The sequence below is a fragment of the Ruditapes philippinarum genome, unplaced genomic scaffold (genome assembly GCF_026571515.1).
Source record: "Ruditapes philippinarum isolate M1 unplaced genomic scaffold, ASM2657151v2 ctg2342_1_1_1_1, whole genome shotgun sequence".
Lineage (NCBI taxonomy): Eukaryota > Metazoa > Mollusca > Bivalvia > Venerida > Veneridae > Ruditapes > Ruditapes philippinarum.
Window position 1 is genome coordinate 85,232 of NW_026854483.1, and position 16,777 is coordinate 102,008.

The window sequence follows — 16,777 nt, forward strand, 5'->3', positions numbered from 1 at the left end:
ATTCATTCTGTCAAAACGTCAGCTGACTTAATAAAGTTCAGTATGATCTGTCAAAATAAATTGATTATGAATGCTCAGAGGTCAGTTATAGAGGTCAGATTTGTCAAATCCATGAACAGAAACAGAATCAGTTGCTTCCAAGGACTGTTGCCTTGGATATTTGTTAAATAACTATTATGTTTTATGAGCAAATGATGTGATCACTAACAACCACAATAATAGTGGGTATTCTCCTGGTCTGATTGTTGGTGTGTATTTAACTACTGCACATCAAGCTTTAACCACCTATTAGGCTTAAGATGATCATGGTTTATATGATCTAGAGTAGAGAACTTCAGTTCTACATGTACAATATAGAATTTGACAACAGTTCACTCTATCTATGCTACTGTTTTAAGATCATTATTGGGGAGCAAAAGAGGGATAAAATTACAGCGACGAACAAAATAACAAAAGCTACTCAAAGTTTTTACCCCGACAGAAATTGAAAATTGTCTTCAGAGAAACTAGAAGTGGCATCCGCTGCAGGGTGAATTATGAAATAATTTGTAACTCCCTGGAATGCTGTATAATGGTACTTAATAAATATGTAATGGTTATAACTTTTTTGCAAAAATGGAATTTGAGAAACACAACCTTCAAATATTTACAAGATAATACATCTACTGTAACAGCATTAAAGTACAAACAGCTATAATCTTGTGTTTCTTGGGTTATCTAGTGAAAACATTCTGGACATATATTTTTTAAATTGAAATCTGTATTTGCAAAGCACTATAAAAATATTCACAACATTTGGACCAGAGATAGGACAGGATAGCCTTACAGATTGTCAAATTAACAAGATATATTTTAACAAAATATTAAACATGTCAACAAGTACACATGATCAGTTTGATCTAATGGCAAACCACATGAACAAAACTATATCATTATTAAATGAAACAGTTCATGTAATGGCCTGGTGGTATTTCTAACTCTCAACACAGGAAGCATTAGTTTGAGCCCTGTAGGGGCCAAAACCTGTTTCTTCATAGGACACTAGTACTGGTTATAAGCTTCAAGCTACTTCTTTCATTGTAATGGAGTTGGAATATGCTTAAACTAACAAGGGACTCAACTACTTGTTTCTTAAGGAAGTAAGTGAACATCTTACAGCTGTCTTCATTAGTAGGATTTCATCCAACATTACAATTCCCAAGATATGTGTGAGGACACAATCATGCTTATGCTTCTATGATAAATGGCTTAATTTTTAAACAAAATGAAACTCCAGTGTGAGAGATAACCCAATTATGCTTCAAGAGGAATTCAATTTGAAAGCATTTTAGTTCAGTTTACTTGGTTGTACGTGAGAAAACTAATGGAAACTTGCTGTTGCTCATAAAAGTACATGCAGTACAATCTCTACAGAGCAATACCCTTTTGCTGGGAGATAAAAGTTTATAATGAAGTCTGACTTTGGAAATTTTTTAAAAACTGTTGTGTAGAGGTAATTGCTCTACAGAGGGCAGCTCTTCAGATGTTACATTGCATATATCAACGTCATAATACTAGTTATGTAGATGGGACAGATGGACATAGTCAAATCTACTTGTGTATCTATCTGCATATAACAGATAAAGCCAACAACCCAATTGAGCTAAGATCAAAATATTCATATAATAAATTCAAAACAACTACAAATGTGTAAGACACAGATGCCCTAATATTTCACTATTTTGTCAGTCTATAGAAAGAAAGTGATAGTAGGACAGTTGGACAGATCTAAGTTGGGGCATAAAAACACAACAAGCGACATGGATAAAATGATTTTATTTTGTATTTAAATTATGTCATTCCTTCACTAAGATTATGAATGTAACTTTACAGCAAATAACTACATGTAGTGTGAATTGACTTAACCAGCTTCCTTTCAAACAGACAAGAAAAATAAAACAACTTATATAGTACGGTACAAGCAGTGAATCTCAAAAACAATAGTAGACAGGCAACACAGCTGACTGGTTGAAACATTCGAGTATTAGTTTATTTCATCTGTTTCAATTTCATTTTTTAGTTTATTGCTTTTACAAGGACCTTGAATATAAAATGATATCTTTGGTTTGTTTGTAAAATAGTACAAGTAAATGAAAGAGAATTTTGTAGGAATAAAACACTCAATGTTTCAAGAGATAGCCCGTTGTTAATCTGTTGTAACAAAATTTCAAAATTGTTTCTTACACAACATAAGTCAGTTGATATAAAACTAGAAAATGAAGATTATACTGTTACAAGGTAATTTAACAAATCTATAACATCTCCCTATCTACCACAGTTTCACTGATTCATAATTGCACATAAAAAAACCTCTAAATAAATAATTAATATGATTTTATAAAAAAAAAAGTGGCTTCTTACTTAATCTATTTATTTCAAAGATCTACTGTAGTCTGTGGAATTCTAAAACAACTTGTTAATACACACTGCTAGAAAGCTGGATATTGAAAGAATGATCTGGTTACACAGGAACTAGTTTTTACCTATACAGAAATGTAATAATGGTATATAAGTAATCCAACTGGTCCACTAGGTGAACTATTGCTTGGATTAATATTATATCTAAAACATGGGGTTCTATACATAATAGGCAAGTTTACAGTTACATGCAGCCTAAGAAGCATCACACTCGCAATTATAATTTAGCATCAATTAAATAAAACACATGAACCAGTTGAACAACTTATACATTAAATGGACTTTCTCTACATGGCAGATTAAAAAATAACCATAAGTTAAGTTAGAATGGTAATTTGAAAATTACTGTAAAAAAACATTTTCAACAGATATGGTAATAGAATAATTACAACTATTACATAAATTTGAGTTTTCATTAGTTACACAACGCTTTTTTAACTTGTAATGATTTAAGTAAGGCTACAGGTGTATGGGGTGAGAATATTTTGTTAACCAGTCTCGAAGAACAAAATCTCGGAGACATATTATCTAATACATAAACTGTACAATAAAATCAATATTTAAATCCTAAGACATAAACAATGATAAATGTTATCAGCATTACACACTATCTCTCATGAAATGGTTGACTATATAACGTTATCATAGTGATATGCTTGTGCAATATGAGGATATATCATTTTATACATTAAAAGTCACTCTCATTATGGGGAAGGTTAGTCACCGTGATAATATATAGCACAGAATTTAATTCATCATTTCAAAAGGGAAAAAATAACCCTCTCTTGTCACTGAGTGTAAAACAAGTTTCCAAAACATTGGCCATTTCAATACACCTGTAGCAGGAGTTCCATGACAAACCCTTTATCTGAAAATTGCTTTCGTATCACATTTTCAATGCAACAAACTCCGTTCAATAAAAAAAATTCACAGTCACACATAAATAACAAGATGCACTTCTAAATGAATATACTAACAAAGTCTTAAAATAAATTACAAGTGTTTGTATAATATGGAAATAATTAAGAGAAAAGATCCAGAAGATTTTATACTGCTTCTAGTATTGCATTGTGTTAGCTGGTATAAAATACTATCACCATGTGATTATTTACTTGTGTCTACACTCTGCTATCAAAACAGTGAGAGCCATATTTTCTAATCAATTTTGTATGCATTTGTCAATATATACACTCTGCTAACACCATATAATTTTACACAAAACTTACATCTGAAATTTTTGTTTTTCGTTAACAACATATACAGTAGCTATGTGTATATGACTAATATACACAGAAAAATGATCATTAGAAAAAAAACAAATATCCACAGTTAGTATATAAAGTGAAAATGATTTGCCACACAAATTTCTTCATGTGCTGTATTAAATAAATATACAGAGTGAACATTACAAATGATTTAATATTGGACATAGTTTGTTAAAATACTTTAAAAAAGAGGACTCCTTTATTTCCATAATTTTTAGGTTATTCTTTACTTGCATATAATATACCAACATAACTTACCAATATGAAAACAGATCCCTTTCTTCTTTTGTGCCATGTCATATATTATAAACAATGTTACCAACTTTCTTTATAATAATGTAGAATCATCTACTACTTAGAGTTGTATATTCACCTTCTACTTAAGTCATAGATTTACCTACTTAATATTAAAACGTGTAGAGCTGAGAGATGCAGTAACAGAGATGAAATGAAATGAGATGTTTTCAAAAATATACAATGTCTATAACATAAACCAAGAAATCCATCTTTTCTTGAACACAGTCTCTAACACATCTAAAACAAGATTTTTTTTTAAAAAAGCCAAACAATCAATAGGTTATATAGATGTTAAGTCTGTCAGACACATTCAGCAAAATTAAGAGAAACAAAAAACAACTTGTATATAAACTAAACAAAACAGATGGAGGCTTGCCAAGGACTTTTATATATTGTAACATTTCAATATTTTCTTGTAACATTTCATTTTTTTTTACGAACCTATGCCAAGTTTAAACCTTAAACTTATCTGACATGGAAAACCTTGTATATTCAAGAAGTAAAAAATATATTAAAAAATAGGAAAATCAAATTTAAAAAGAAAAAAACAAATAGGAAAAACTACAAAACTTGAAATGCCATTTTTCAGCATCACAACAGAATGCTCTGAAAAACCTGTGACTTTGTGGAACACATGAACACCTTGGTTATAAGATGATTAAATCCAAGTCACAGTGCCTGTCCAGTCCAAAACTACAGTCTAAGTCACAGTGCCTGTCCTATAGTCTAGATTGGGGATTATTTTAGATGTTTTTGTTTTATGTTTGTCTTATATTTCCTTCATTCAAACATGTAAATTAAGAGCAGCAGCACAACAACCTTAACTTGACTGTGTGACCTAGCAGCTCCTTATAATATCACCCCAAATCTACAGCAAATATCAATGACACATGGTAACTTGGACGGAAAACAAAACAACACTAACATTTTCGCAAGTGATTTTTTATGAAACAGATTTACCAAGAAATATCAAATGAAAGTCCTATGATAGAGAGTATGCTACCTCAAAATAAATTATGGAAAATAAAGAGTTGTGGATAGTTTAATAATGAGAAATATATGTATTTAAAAGAATATATAGAATTCTAGTTTATAAAATAATTGCTACATCTGTGCTTTACTCAATACCCTGTCATAAAACTTCACTTTTTCATCGCGATACTAACTTCTTCCTTTACTGCAACTGTATATGTATCCATGTACCTACTTGTTCTACCTACATCCAAAATTTATACTGTACAAAAATAAATACTTCCATTATATGCTTCATAATTTATTGCCTTTAAACATCTTGATCACATACTTGCAAAACTTTGAGAAACATAATCTATTTAATTAAAAGTTTATCAATTAATGTCTTGACAAAATTGTTAAAAAAACAAGAGAAAAGCTCCTCTTTGGTTTGTATTTATGATAACTATGGTACCCAATAGTTAAGAGTACCGAATTTCTTCTTGAACACATTACACATGTAAAACACACTTCCATACACATAAAAAGCACTTCACTCTGTGAGCTATTTATTTTGCCTTAAAAAACAAAAACAATATCTTACTATTAATTTTTTTTTTTGAAACTAAAAACAACAAAAAGCAACTATAATTATTGAATTATTGAAGTATTAGGTTCATCTGACAGTCAAGATTACTGTGTTTCTAGGCACAAACCCCTTCCTTCGTACTCTTGTTTACCCCTTCCTTCGTACTCTTCTTGACTTTGATATTAAACTCCCACATTTCTGTAAACCCTCCATTTATCAATAATCATAACTTAGGAAGTTTTCTACACTAATGTACCATCTTTCAATCTGCCAATTATATCATAATTAACAATGTGTTACCAACTTCCCAACCAGCAAAGTAAACCATACTTTATGGCAGTCTTGAAGCTTACTGTAGTCGTGTTAATTTAGCTGATGTTATTTAATATAAATATACCTATCAGTAACTACAAAATGCTTTGAAGAATTTCATTATGGTAGTGAAAATGTGAATTTTAAGTGCAAAAATAAAACAAAGTAATTTGTTCCATAGATTCCTTAAAGTAATATAATTAATACTAGAACATTAACAACAGAATAAAATTATAACATAGTGTTAACTACATACTACAAACTTGATGTTATAAGCACCAGAATGTACAATTTTATCAGGGTATTTGTATTATATATGGCATGAAACTACCGGTATATTTCCATTCATACTGTCAGTCAACCTCTAGTTAGAAACAAATGAGTGTAGATATCTCTGGTGGAACATCACACAACCATCTAATATATACATGTACAAGAATAAGAATCATGAGACAAGGTATAGTAGAACTTCAGCACAACATTTTATCTTTTTTTTTTCCAAAACAACAAACTCAACACAAGAATATCATAATTACATGGCAAATTATCACCAGTTTTATATGTAAAAATTTCTTTTGCAGTTACAACTTTTGATGAGAATCTATACACTGATGTCTATATGTAACAGAATGTCACTAAACAATGATACACCTGTATAAAAAAAATTGTCATATCCAATACATTATCATAATCCTGTGCAAAAGCTCTATTTGTTATTTCCCCTATCCCTCAAGTTGTATACAGTCTCTTGTTAGTCAATCTGTTGAGATATGTAGTTCTCATCTACTTATTTACATATGTACACACATATATATTATACATATATACATATGTAATACACTTTTATCTTTAAAGTGGAGATTTTTCCTCAGAGCCAGCAACGGGTACTTTATACTTAGCTTTTTCTGTCAATGACAATGCCCATCAGTCCTTTGCAGCACACACAAACGGACAGACAAACAGGCACACTCATGCAGTATTACGACTTTACGTTATTCACCAGTTTGTTTTGGTTTCCACCTTTAACTTCAAGCCCTTCTAACTTTTTCCATAAATCTTCACGGTCTTTTTCTTTCTTTTTTTCCCTGAAAAAATAAAAATTTAGTTTACATCAAGTATGTAGATATTAAAATATCTCTACTGTTTATAATATATATATTATTTATTTAAAATGATGTATATTGATAAACAATAGTCTCTAAATATTACTTTCACCAGCTAGAATTTGGAAGAAGCTTGAACTTTTTAGTCTTAGCTGTACTGGGATCCTACATTACCGGACAAAATATGATGTTTTTTATCTGTAACTTTTATTTAAAATAGTAAAAAATTATTGAATTTTACCTAAATAACTTTGGGTTCTTAATAAACATTACTTTATCAAACATGAAATTAAACATTTGACCGTTGAAATGTGTCTTTAAAATAGGGAATTATAAGAGAAAAAAATTGTGTAGCCAACTCAATTTACCGGACATTGTTTCAAAATTTTTTGAAGTCGTGAATTGAAATTAATCTTTAAATAATCAGCAAGGAAACTACGACTATTGAATGGCAAGTTTAAGATATTGGAAAATCCCAGTATGTCACTAGAAATAGACACGGCAGCTATGCCTGTTACAAAGAGGCCAATATATGGGGTGTAATTGAAATTAACACTATTAACTCAATTAACATATTGATTCTTCATGATCCTTAAACGTATGAAACATTTTGATATTCAAATGGAATTCTGTTCTTTGTCATACAGTTTCCTTTTGGTCATCATGTAGCATGTTACAAAAGCCATAAAATCTATTTTATTTCAATTCATGTAGAGTTTCCTCCCATGGGCATAACCCGTTTCCTTATATGTTTTTTAATTTGCATTTCTTTGTAAAAGACATCGAGATACTGTTTAGACTAAATTTCAAATTACTTTTTATCATTAAAATATGTTACGATTGTCTCCTGAGAAAAAATTAAAAGTAAAACCTATCTAAAATTACCCATTAAGGGCCTCCATATTCGGGCCTGCGCAGAACAGATTATTTCCCGCATGACCAGGTCATGAAGTAACTAGTAAACAAAAGGGTATGTTAGTAGATAAAGAACTGAATCAACAATATTACCCGAGAGTGGTTTTGTTGTTATTTACTTTGAAATAGAAAGTGTGTCTACGATTCAGACTGTATGATTTTTTAATCGAAGCAAAAATAAAGCACTATTCAGCAGGAATAGCTTTTGTCCGGTAATCTGATTGTCCGGAAAATATATAGGATCCAACTAGTAAGGATAATAGAAGTCTAAAAAGTATAAAAGTTTGTCTAAAATGATGCCATTTTGATTTCAGTATTTGAATACAGAGTTCATCAATTGGCTATTCCAAATTCATACACTGGTAAATCTATAACAGTACATACAGCATGGTAATGATGAAACCATAATAACTGATATGCTGAATGGCTTAACCATTATTTATTTGATATGTCTTTTAAAAATCTATCAAATACAACCATAAACATACATCCATGACAACAGCGACCTTAATTTCAAGGATAATCACCATTATTTAACAACAACAAACATAAGCAGATTATATACAGATATTAATTTAAGGAAAGTAAAAAAGATAATATAAGGTGCATACTTCTGTCTCTCAGATTTGTAGTTTGCTGTCAGATCATCAAACAGTTGACTATTCATTTCCATAAAGGTTTTAAGAACATTATAGACAAGTGCAACAATGGTCTGGTTCCAGTGCTCCTTGGAGATCTTGTAAAGGGCCGGGAACATGATTGGCAGGATCACACGAGAGTTCTCCTCTATAAGACTCATGATGTAGTCATTGTTCCAGTAGTACAATGCCCTTTCTGCTACCTAATTTATAGAAATCATCACTGGTTTAAATGGTGTATAAATATGGTAGAAATTTTGTTGAAATAAATCTCCTGCTATAAAGTAAGTAAACTGAAATAAAATTCCTAGTCAGACAAGATCATTATAATTAACCAAGCTTTTCTATCAAAAATATGCATATAAATGTTATCAGTTCTCATCAAATCTTATGATCAGTTTAGTTTATTTTATACTAATTTATTTTAGTTCTATTGTGTTGGAAGCTATAAGCTTATTGAAACAATCATATCTGTTCCTGACTGGAACCAACCAGTACTCAGCAACATGTGTAAAGTTTCTTGCTCACGGAACCAACGGCTTGCCCATGTTATCTCAGTTCTCATCTAACCTTATGAATAAAATGTCTGATAACAGTCTTTTTATAATGATGTACAGGCATCATTCTTAAGATGGTTCTGCTCTAACAAATCTGTCACATAAAGATCAAAAACTTTGAAAGACCTGTTCACCAAACATTATGAAAATTGCATGAATGAACAAAATATCTATAGGAACCATCCATAAAAGTTGCCAGTTTCATAAATGACATGATTAATAATGAGACCTATTTGCATTCATAGGCTAGATCACACTTATCTATTGTAGTATGTTTGGGTATTAGACATAATTTTTTTCTTGACAGATAAAAAATGTAAATGTTCTACAGTTTATTCAACTGATTGACTATTGAAGTCACTGTTACTGAATACTGTAATAACTGTTTTACCTGAAAATGTGGACTTGACACACAGCGAGATATTTGTCTAAACAATGGTTCCATTATCTTCTGAAACTGTGTTGGTTCTATAACATCCAGTATTTCCTCTATCTCTCCCAGAAACATCACCTATTTATCACATTTATTGTTAATTTATATATCACAAATTTAAGGACCTTGCATACACTTAAAATAGTCCATTTCACTACAAATTTGGAAAAATAACCTAAACTTAATTACTTTGGCAATACATCTTTATCATATGTAAAAAAAAACTTTCATCAAATATATGTTCAGAGACTTATTGAGCAACATAAGGACACCTAATATGTTATAATACATTACATTATTTTTCAAATAAGCTTAAAGCACCCCTTCAAATCTGGTCCGAGATTCAGACAACTTTTAAGCTGACTAAATTTCATGATAGCTTGTATGAAACACATAATTCAGAACAAATATATTTGAATCTTAAAATATTTAATTTCACAAAGAAACTTTTACAAAATCATAAAAATTCATGATCTTGTATTGGAAAATTTTTAAAGTAAGACTGAAGTTATACCTCTTTTTGACTACAAGTTTTCGGCCAGAACTTTAGCAGACCTTTTATAACCTGTAATAAAGGAAAAAGAAAGATAACATCAATAAAATCATGTAGTTGTATTATTTGAATAAAGTACATTAGATCAACAATAAAATCTTTGTTACTTTTAATCACATTGATTGTACTACATGTGTTTATATGTGTAGTTTTGTAATTAATAACTCCCACCAGGCAATCCTTTTAGTGGTTTCATTTACATTTACCAATATTGGAACTAACACTACTTCTCCCAGACATTTCATCACACCATCTCACAACAGATAAATCAATGTACATACAGAAATATTTACATTGTAAATTGAGACTAACTGTTTAACAATATAAATAACAAGAGCTGTCGGTAGGACAGCACGCTCGACTATTCTAAGTGCTTGATAGTAAAAGAGCCCTGATAATGTTAATTTTTTAAGATCACAAAAGGTCTAATTTTTTTTTAATAAATTTATGTTATAGGCCTTAGAGAGAGTCTAATTATACAGTATTGGCTTGACTATTCGGAAGGTAATGTCACAAGGTTGTTTAATTGAGTATAATAATACTAATTACCTATGAATACATAAATTTGACAGAAAAGGTACGAAGGCTTCTAATTAAGATGTTTTATCAAGTAAATCACTGCTTTATTATTTTGAATGCATAAAATTGTCCCAAAAAAAGGCACAAACCCTTCAGTAGTAATTGAGATAACAGCTTACAAACAAAACTTTACCATGAATTTCTAAGTTGAAAAAGGGGAGAAAAATCAGCCTAAATGCAAGATAGAATTATGGATCTTTGTCAGTGACCTACAATTATGACCCTAAATGCATATGTGAAGTTTTAAATAAATATCTTTAATAGTTATTGAGATATGTAAAACTTGCATGTAAACATTAACCAAGAGACTAAGTAGAAAAGGGGATATGAATCAGCCTTAATGCAAGATAGAGTTATGGAACTTGGTCAGTGACATACAATTATGACCCTCCAATTATGACCCTAAGTGCATGTGTAAAGTTTCAAGTAAATATCTTTGAAGACCTTTAACCTTTAACCAAAATTTCTAAGTTTCAAAGGGGCAAATAATTCTTCAAATTTTGCAGGCAGAGTTATGCAATTTTGCAAACTGATGTACATTGTTACTATAAAAAAGTATTTTAAATTTCAATTGAATATCTCAAGCAATAATTGAGATATTTGACTTTACAAAAAAACTTTAACCAAAATTTCTAAGTTCCAAAGGGGCATAATTCTGTCAATATTGTAGGCAGAGTTATCCAACTTGTCAATCTGATGTACCTTGTTACTATAAATAAGAATTGTAAGTTTCAATTGAATATCTCAAGCAATAATTGAGATATTTGACTTTACAAAAAACTTTAACCAAAATTTCTAAGTTAAAAAGGGGCATAATTCTGTCAATATTGTAGGCAGAGTTATCTAACTTGTCAATCTGATGTACCTTGTTACTATAAATAAGTATTGTAAGTTTTAATTGAATATCTCAAGTAATTATTGAAATATTTGACTTTACAAAAAACTTTAACCAAATTTTCTAAGTTAAAAAGGGGCATAATTCTGTCAATATTGTAGGCAGGGTTATCAAACTTGTCAATCTGATGTACCTTGTTACTATAAATAAGTATTGAAAGTTTCAATTGAATATCTCAAGTAATGATTGAGATATTTGACTTTACAAAAAACTTTAACCAACGCAGACGCGGACGCTGACGCCGACGCCGGGGCGACTACAATAGCTCTCATATTCTTCGAATAGTCAAGCTAAAAATTATATTTAAATATTATAAAATTTATTCAGAGTGTCATAATTGTTACATTCTTTCTACATGAATTAATAACCATTAATAACAATTTTTCATTACTTCTCAGCCAAATTGATAAATTTAAAACTAATCTTTATAATACTTTTATTTCAAGCCCTATACAATATATTATAGTATCTATAAACCATATTAATAAAGACTGATATATGTAGTGAACAAAAAGCACAGCAAGAGGTGGTCTATAATAAATATATGTATTTCTTAGGTTGGTATATTATCACTGCATATGATAGGGTGAATAATTTTCCCTGATTTCTGTCACTGGATATATAAAACTATCACTTGTGATGTTTAGGAATAAATTCCACTACAAACTTGTTATAAAGAATCTAGGACAAATTCCACTCACTATTTCCGCAACATTAAATATTTCTAACTTGTGCCTCGGCACATGTGGCTTTTTAAAATAAATATGATCATTTTTTTTTTACAGTTCAGCATGAAAAAAAATGTATTTCCTCAAAATATTACATTTACTATGTTATGCTATTTCGTTAACAAGAAATGAGCTTATACAAGAATTACAAATGTTTACTCGATATTCTTATTGAAAGAAAACAGATTGTTGAGTATTACATAATAATTAGTAGACTGTGCACTGTGCCTTTTGTGCCTTTGCACTCACACTTGCTGACAATATGAACATTAAGATATTACTGAATCTGTCATGGTTCAAAAAGCAAGTTACACCAAGAAACTTGCATATCTCAGATCTTTATCATGGTCTAAAGAACTTTTTTTTGATCTACTTAAACAAAGGCGGATCTGATTCATACTTTGAACCCCTTAATTTATGATATATGATACATTATACGTTATAATAACACATGCTATATCTCTACACATTCTCTATCAATACTTACATCTTCAGTTAAACTTGGATCTTTTTCTAGAAACTGTACCACACAATAGGCCAACTGTAAAATATACAAATACAAAATAAACATAGTTTTCTATCAGAAAGAGACTTGTCAGGATTTATAATAATTAAATGGTTTACCTATTAAAAACTGTTAAAAATACAGACATCTGCACTTTAAAGCGAGTTGGGCTACTAGTAACTAAGCAATTTTCACTGTTAATTGAATTTTTTACTAGCCCAAGAGAAACTCTATTAGTAGTGCAAATTTCTACTACTGTTCAAACCGTTATTACTTTAATCAAATTATCTGAGAGAGACAGAACAACAACAAAAATATCTCAACAAGGAGATAATAATTTCTAACATTAAATGTACAAATATCAATATAATGTTTATCTATGTGATTGATTGTTTTTATTGATTTTTTTGCTGAAGAAGAATTGCTAAAGTTGTGCTCTGTCAGGACAAATGGAAATATGTTCTAAAAAGATATTAAAAATCATAAATTCTGAATAAAATAATGGGGATATTAAAAATTAATGTTTATTTAAATGTAACTGATCAAATTAAATTTCAAAAATTTAAGTCTGTAAGGAAATACAAATAAAATAGGAATGAACAAATGAAAAAGTAATAATAGAAAATATTCAATGAAACAAGTGAACAAACTTTTAAACAAAACAATATCCAGACCTGACTTCTACACTATATTGAAACATAACAACATTTAAAATCAGTTAACACTGCAAACTGTCATATCATAGTGCGATTATTGCAAAGTTCAAATAATCAATGTATACTGAAGAACATTGGATAATTGTAATTTCCTGTCCATTTATAAAAGTTTCAGGACATATTATACATTCCAATAATTTTAATAATTAACTTGCCAATTGTTAAAAGAGTAAAAAGAGCTTTCTCTTACAGACTTAAACTGCAGATAAGTAAGGGGAGAAAAGAACACCTTTTTAAAATCTATATAAGAACATTTTCATTAACACTATAAGTCAATCCTTAATATAATTTGAGGCATTTGAAACAGTATCAATTGAAACATTATACATTTAAACATACATAGTTTAGTTAAAGGCAAGATATATTTACCTGTGCATGATATAAACTCAGACTTTTAGCTTTATGTAGTGGTATTAAAACCTTCATTAAAAATTGCTTGTGTTCAGACTTCAATGGTAATGCAAATCCATTGATAATGCTGAAAACAGAAAATAAAGTAGATAAATAATAAATATTATTCCATAACATCTATAATTTCCTTGCGTTTTGGCAAAAACAATACAATTTTATATAGAGAGTTGTGTGAATCTGTTTATTCTCTCAGTCTAATATTTTATTAATGGAATATCATAATCTTACTAAAATTTCAATGGCTTCCTTCAAAGTTTGATATACTTAAAAATGTTTCCTAATCTAACAAGTACTGACATTCCCTTAACACCAACCTGTTTGTTCTGAAAACCTACCATTTTTCATACCACTTGTATCAAAATCTGCAAATGTTGGACCACTTTTAAAGATTATTTGGACCACGTTGAACAATTACATGAATAAGTTGTTCTTTGTTTAAATGTGATTAAACCATCTCTACCAAATACACTTACCTGCCTAAAATCTCTAATAATTCTCCAACACCATTGAAAGATTCAGTTTCATATATAAACCTGAAATGCAAATCATTATTTATAATAAAATTTGTCATCAACAGCAATAGGGGGCTTTTGTCACAAATTGACAACAGCCATACACCACATAAAATACCAGCTGTTTACTTTAAGACACAGAACAATCCAGCCTACATAAAAACTTTTATAGGTACTTTTTTAATATAATTTATTACTTGTTTTAACATTAATATTTACTAGGCAAAATCTAAGTTACAATGACTATTTTATGGTTGTATGATAATATTTAAGTTTAAACTAGTGTAGTAACTAGTAAGACCCCGAGATGCTCCTCTCTGTGCATTGTATGAAACATGTAAGTTTCCGGGTAGAACCACTGGCAATAAATGAGCTAGTAGATAGCTTCCATACTTAGGAGAATCCGAAAAGTATTGGAGAAACAGGCACTGACAAAGTGATAATATATGGTGATTGTTTGTCTATGACATGTCATTATCAATCACACAAATATCTCACAAGCTAAAAATATCAAACAGCATTCACTAAATCTAGACCACAGAAAACTATAAAACATACCTAAGAAATATATTATTAATTTGTTTCCTAATGAAAGCTCTTAAGCCTAAGAATTTCCCATATATCCGGTGAAGTACAGTTTTAAGAAAATCCCTTTCTCTTGGATCCTCACTGTCGAACAATTCTAACAACTGAAAAATACATACATCATATAAGTAACATAACATACTGTATGTTTTAATAAATTCAAAATAATGCTTCACACAAACATGTATCAGTTCAACAACAAGGTGGGAGATCTTGAATAATTCTAAGAATGGATCTTCAAGGCCTTTACATTCATCCATCCAAAAAATAGCCAAAAAGAAATCTCAAATGAAATTTTAATCTCAAAATAAGTGTTATCAGATTTACTTCCAAACTCATCTAAAGTAATAACATTAAAGTTTAGAGAATTTTAAGTGAGGGACATTAATTTAAATCAACATTTAAATAAGTCAAAGCAAATCTCATTGGAAGTCCTCCAGGACTTTTAGGGTATTTCTAAAGACCAAGTTCAATTAAGTGGCTTTTTAAGGTCAATGCTTGAATATTTAAGGCCTGTATGAACCAAGTTCTCAAATATAACTGTCTGGTTGTCAATATATATACCGGTATTTATGACACCAACACATTAAGAGCATCACTTCAACAATAATGTCATCTAAATAATTTACTACTCAGACACAGTATATAACAAGATCTCTTTGTGCAATAAGAACAGCACCAAACATATGTCTATGTTAGGATAATAAGTACACGGAGGACATTTAAAACAGTAATAGTCGAATGTCTGTCATGTCGAGACTGTAGAAACATACAGACCGTCCTATAATTATTCCTGTAATGAGTCTCTGATGGGAAATTAACACAACAAGATGTCAGCCTATACTTACTTGTAGCACAAACTTTTGATCAATAAACTTTTTTGCATGGCTTGGTTGAAAGTCAGGAGATTCAAGGAACCGTAGAAAGAACTCATACACAATCTGTAATAGGAAAGATCATAATTAAATTCACAATTAAAAGTAATGAGGAACACTGGGTACTTAAGTACTTAACCTGTACCAAATGACATTGCTCTCTTGACTGAGTTAAACCTTCTCCCTTCTTTTCTATGATATCACATGTCATTTAAAGTTTTGGTGCTAAATGATAGATTCAGTCTAAACATGATAATCAACATATTGATCTTTTAATCTAGATATAACAGCATCAACACAAATACCATAAAAGGTTCACATTTTGCTGCTGCAACAACAATAACTTTGCACTAAATAACAAGATTGAAGAAAACAAGCCATTATCTAGTCATCAATGCTTTCTAAGTCCATATATTTTATCTCAGCTTGTCTAGGCTGTATAATGTATGAATCTCTGATACTTTTTAACAGCTAATTATCCCAGTGTTCATAAACAACTCTACATCATGTACTTCTTTGACAAATAAATTATAATTTTTTAAAGGAATTCAAAGATGATTATAACCATTATTTGCAAAAGGTATTTTGGGGCAAATTATGTATGAAAGGATTTCCCCAAATAAAAGGGACCATCACCATTTCCCTCAGACTGTAAAAATCGCTGATTTAGTTTCATAGAACTGATAATTACATGTGTAATGTCACAAGTTGCTATTCTAAATACCAGCTAATAACATAGCTCAATACTTATATTTATGTATGACCTAATTGCTCATTTCATACTTAACTTTGTCAATACAAATTTACAGACATGGTAATACTTAAACATTTGATAATGCAACGTCTTTGTAAAGAAACACTATATTTTTGTCAAACAATGCACCTAAATACTCATCCAAAA

General features: G+C 29.9%; 1 protein-coding gene across 1 annotated transcript; it reads right to left on the bottom strand.

Annotated features, from left to right (window-relative positions):
* Positions 1-1,799: 1,799 nt before the first annotated feature.
* LOC132740242 (serine/threonine-protein phosphatase 2A 56 kDa regulatory subunit epsilon isoform-like) lies at positions 1,800-15,948 on the bottom strand (the record flags this gene model as incomplete). Its single annotated transcript, XM_060728107.1, is given in 9 exon segments — positions 1,800-6,956; positions 8,501-8,730; positions 9,476-9,595; positions 10,032-10,082; positions 12,760-12,813; positions 13,863-13,971; positions 14,378-14,437; positions 14,975-15,105; positions 15,850-15,948. Coding segments are annotated over 9 exon segments (960 nt in total), but the record flags the coding sequence as incomplete, so codon positions are not given.
* Between the last annotated feature and the right edge of the window lie 829 nt (positions 15,949-16,777).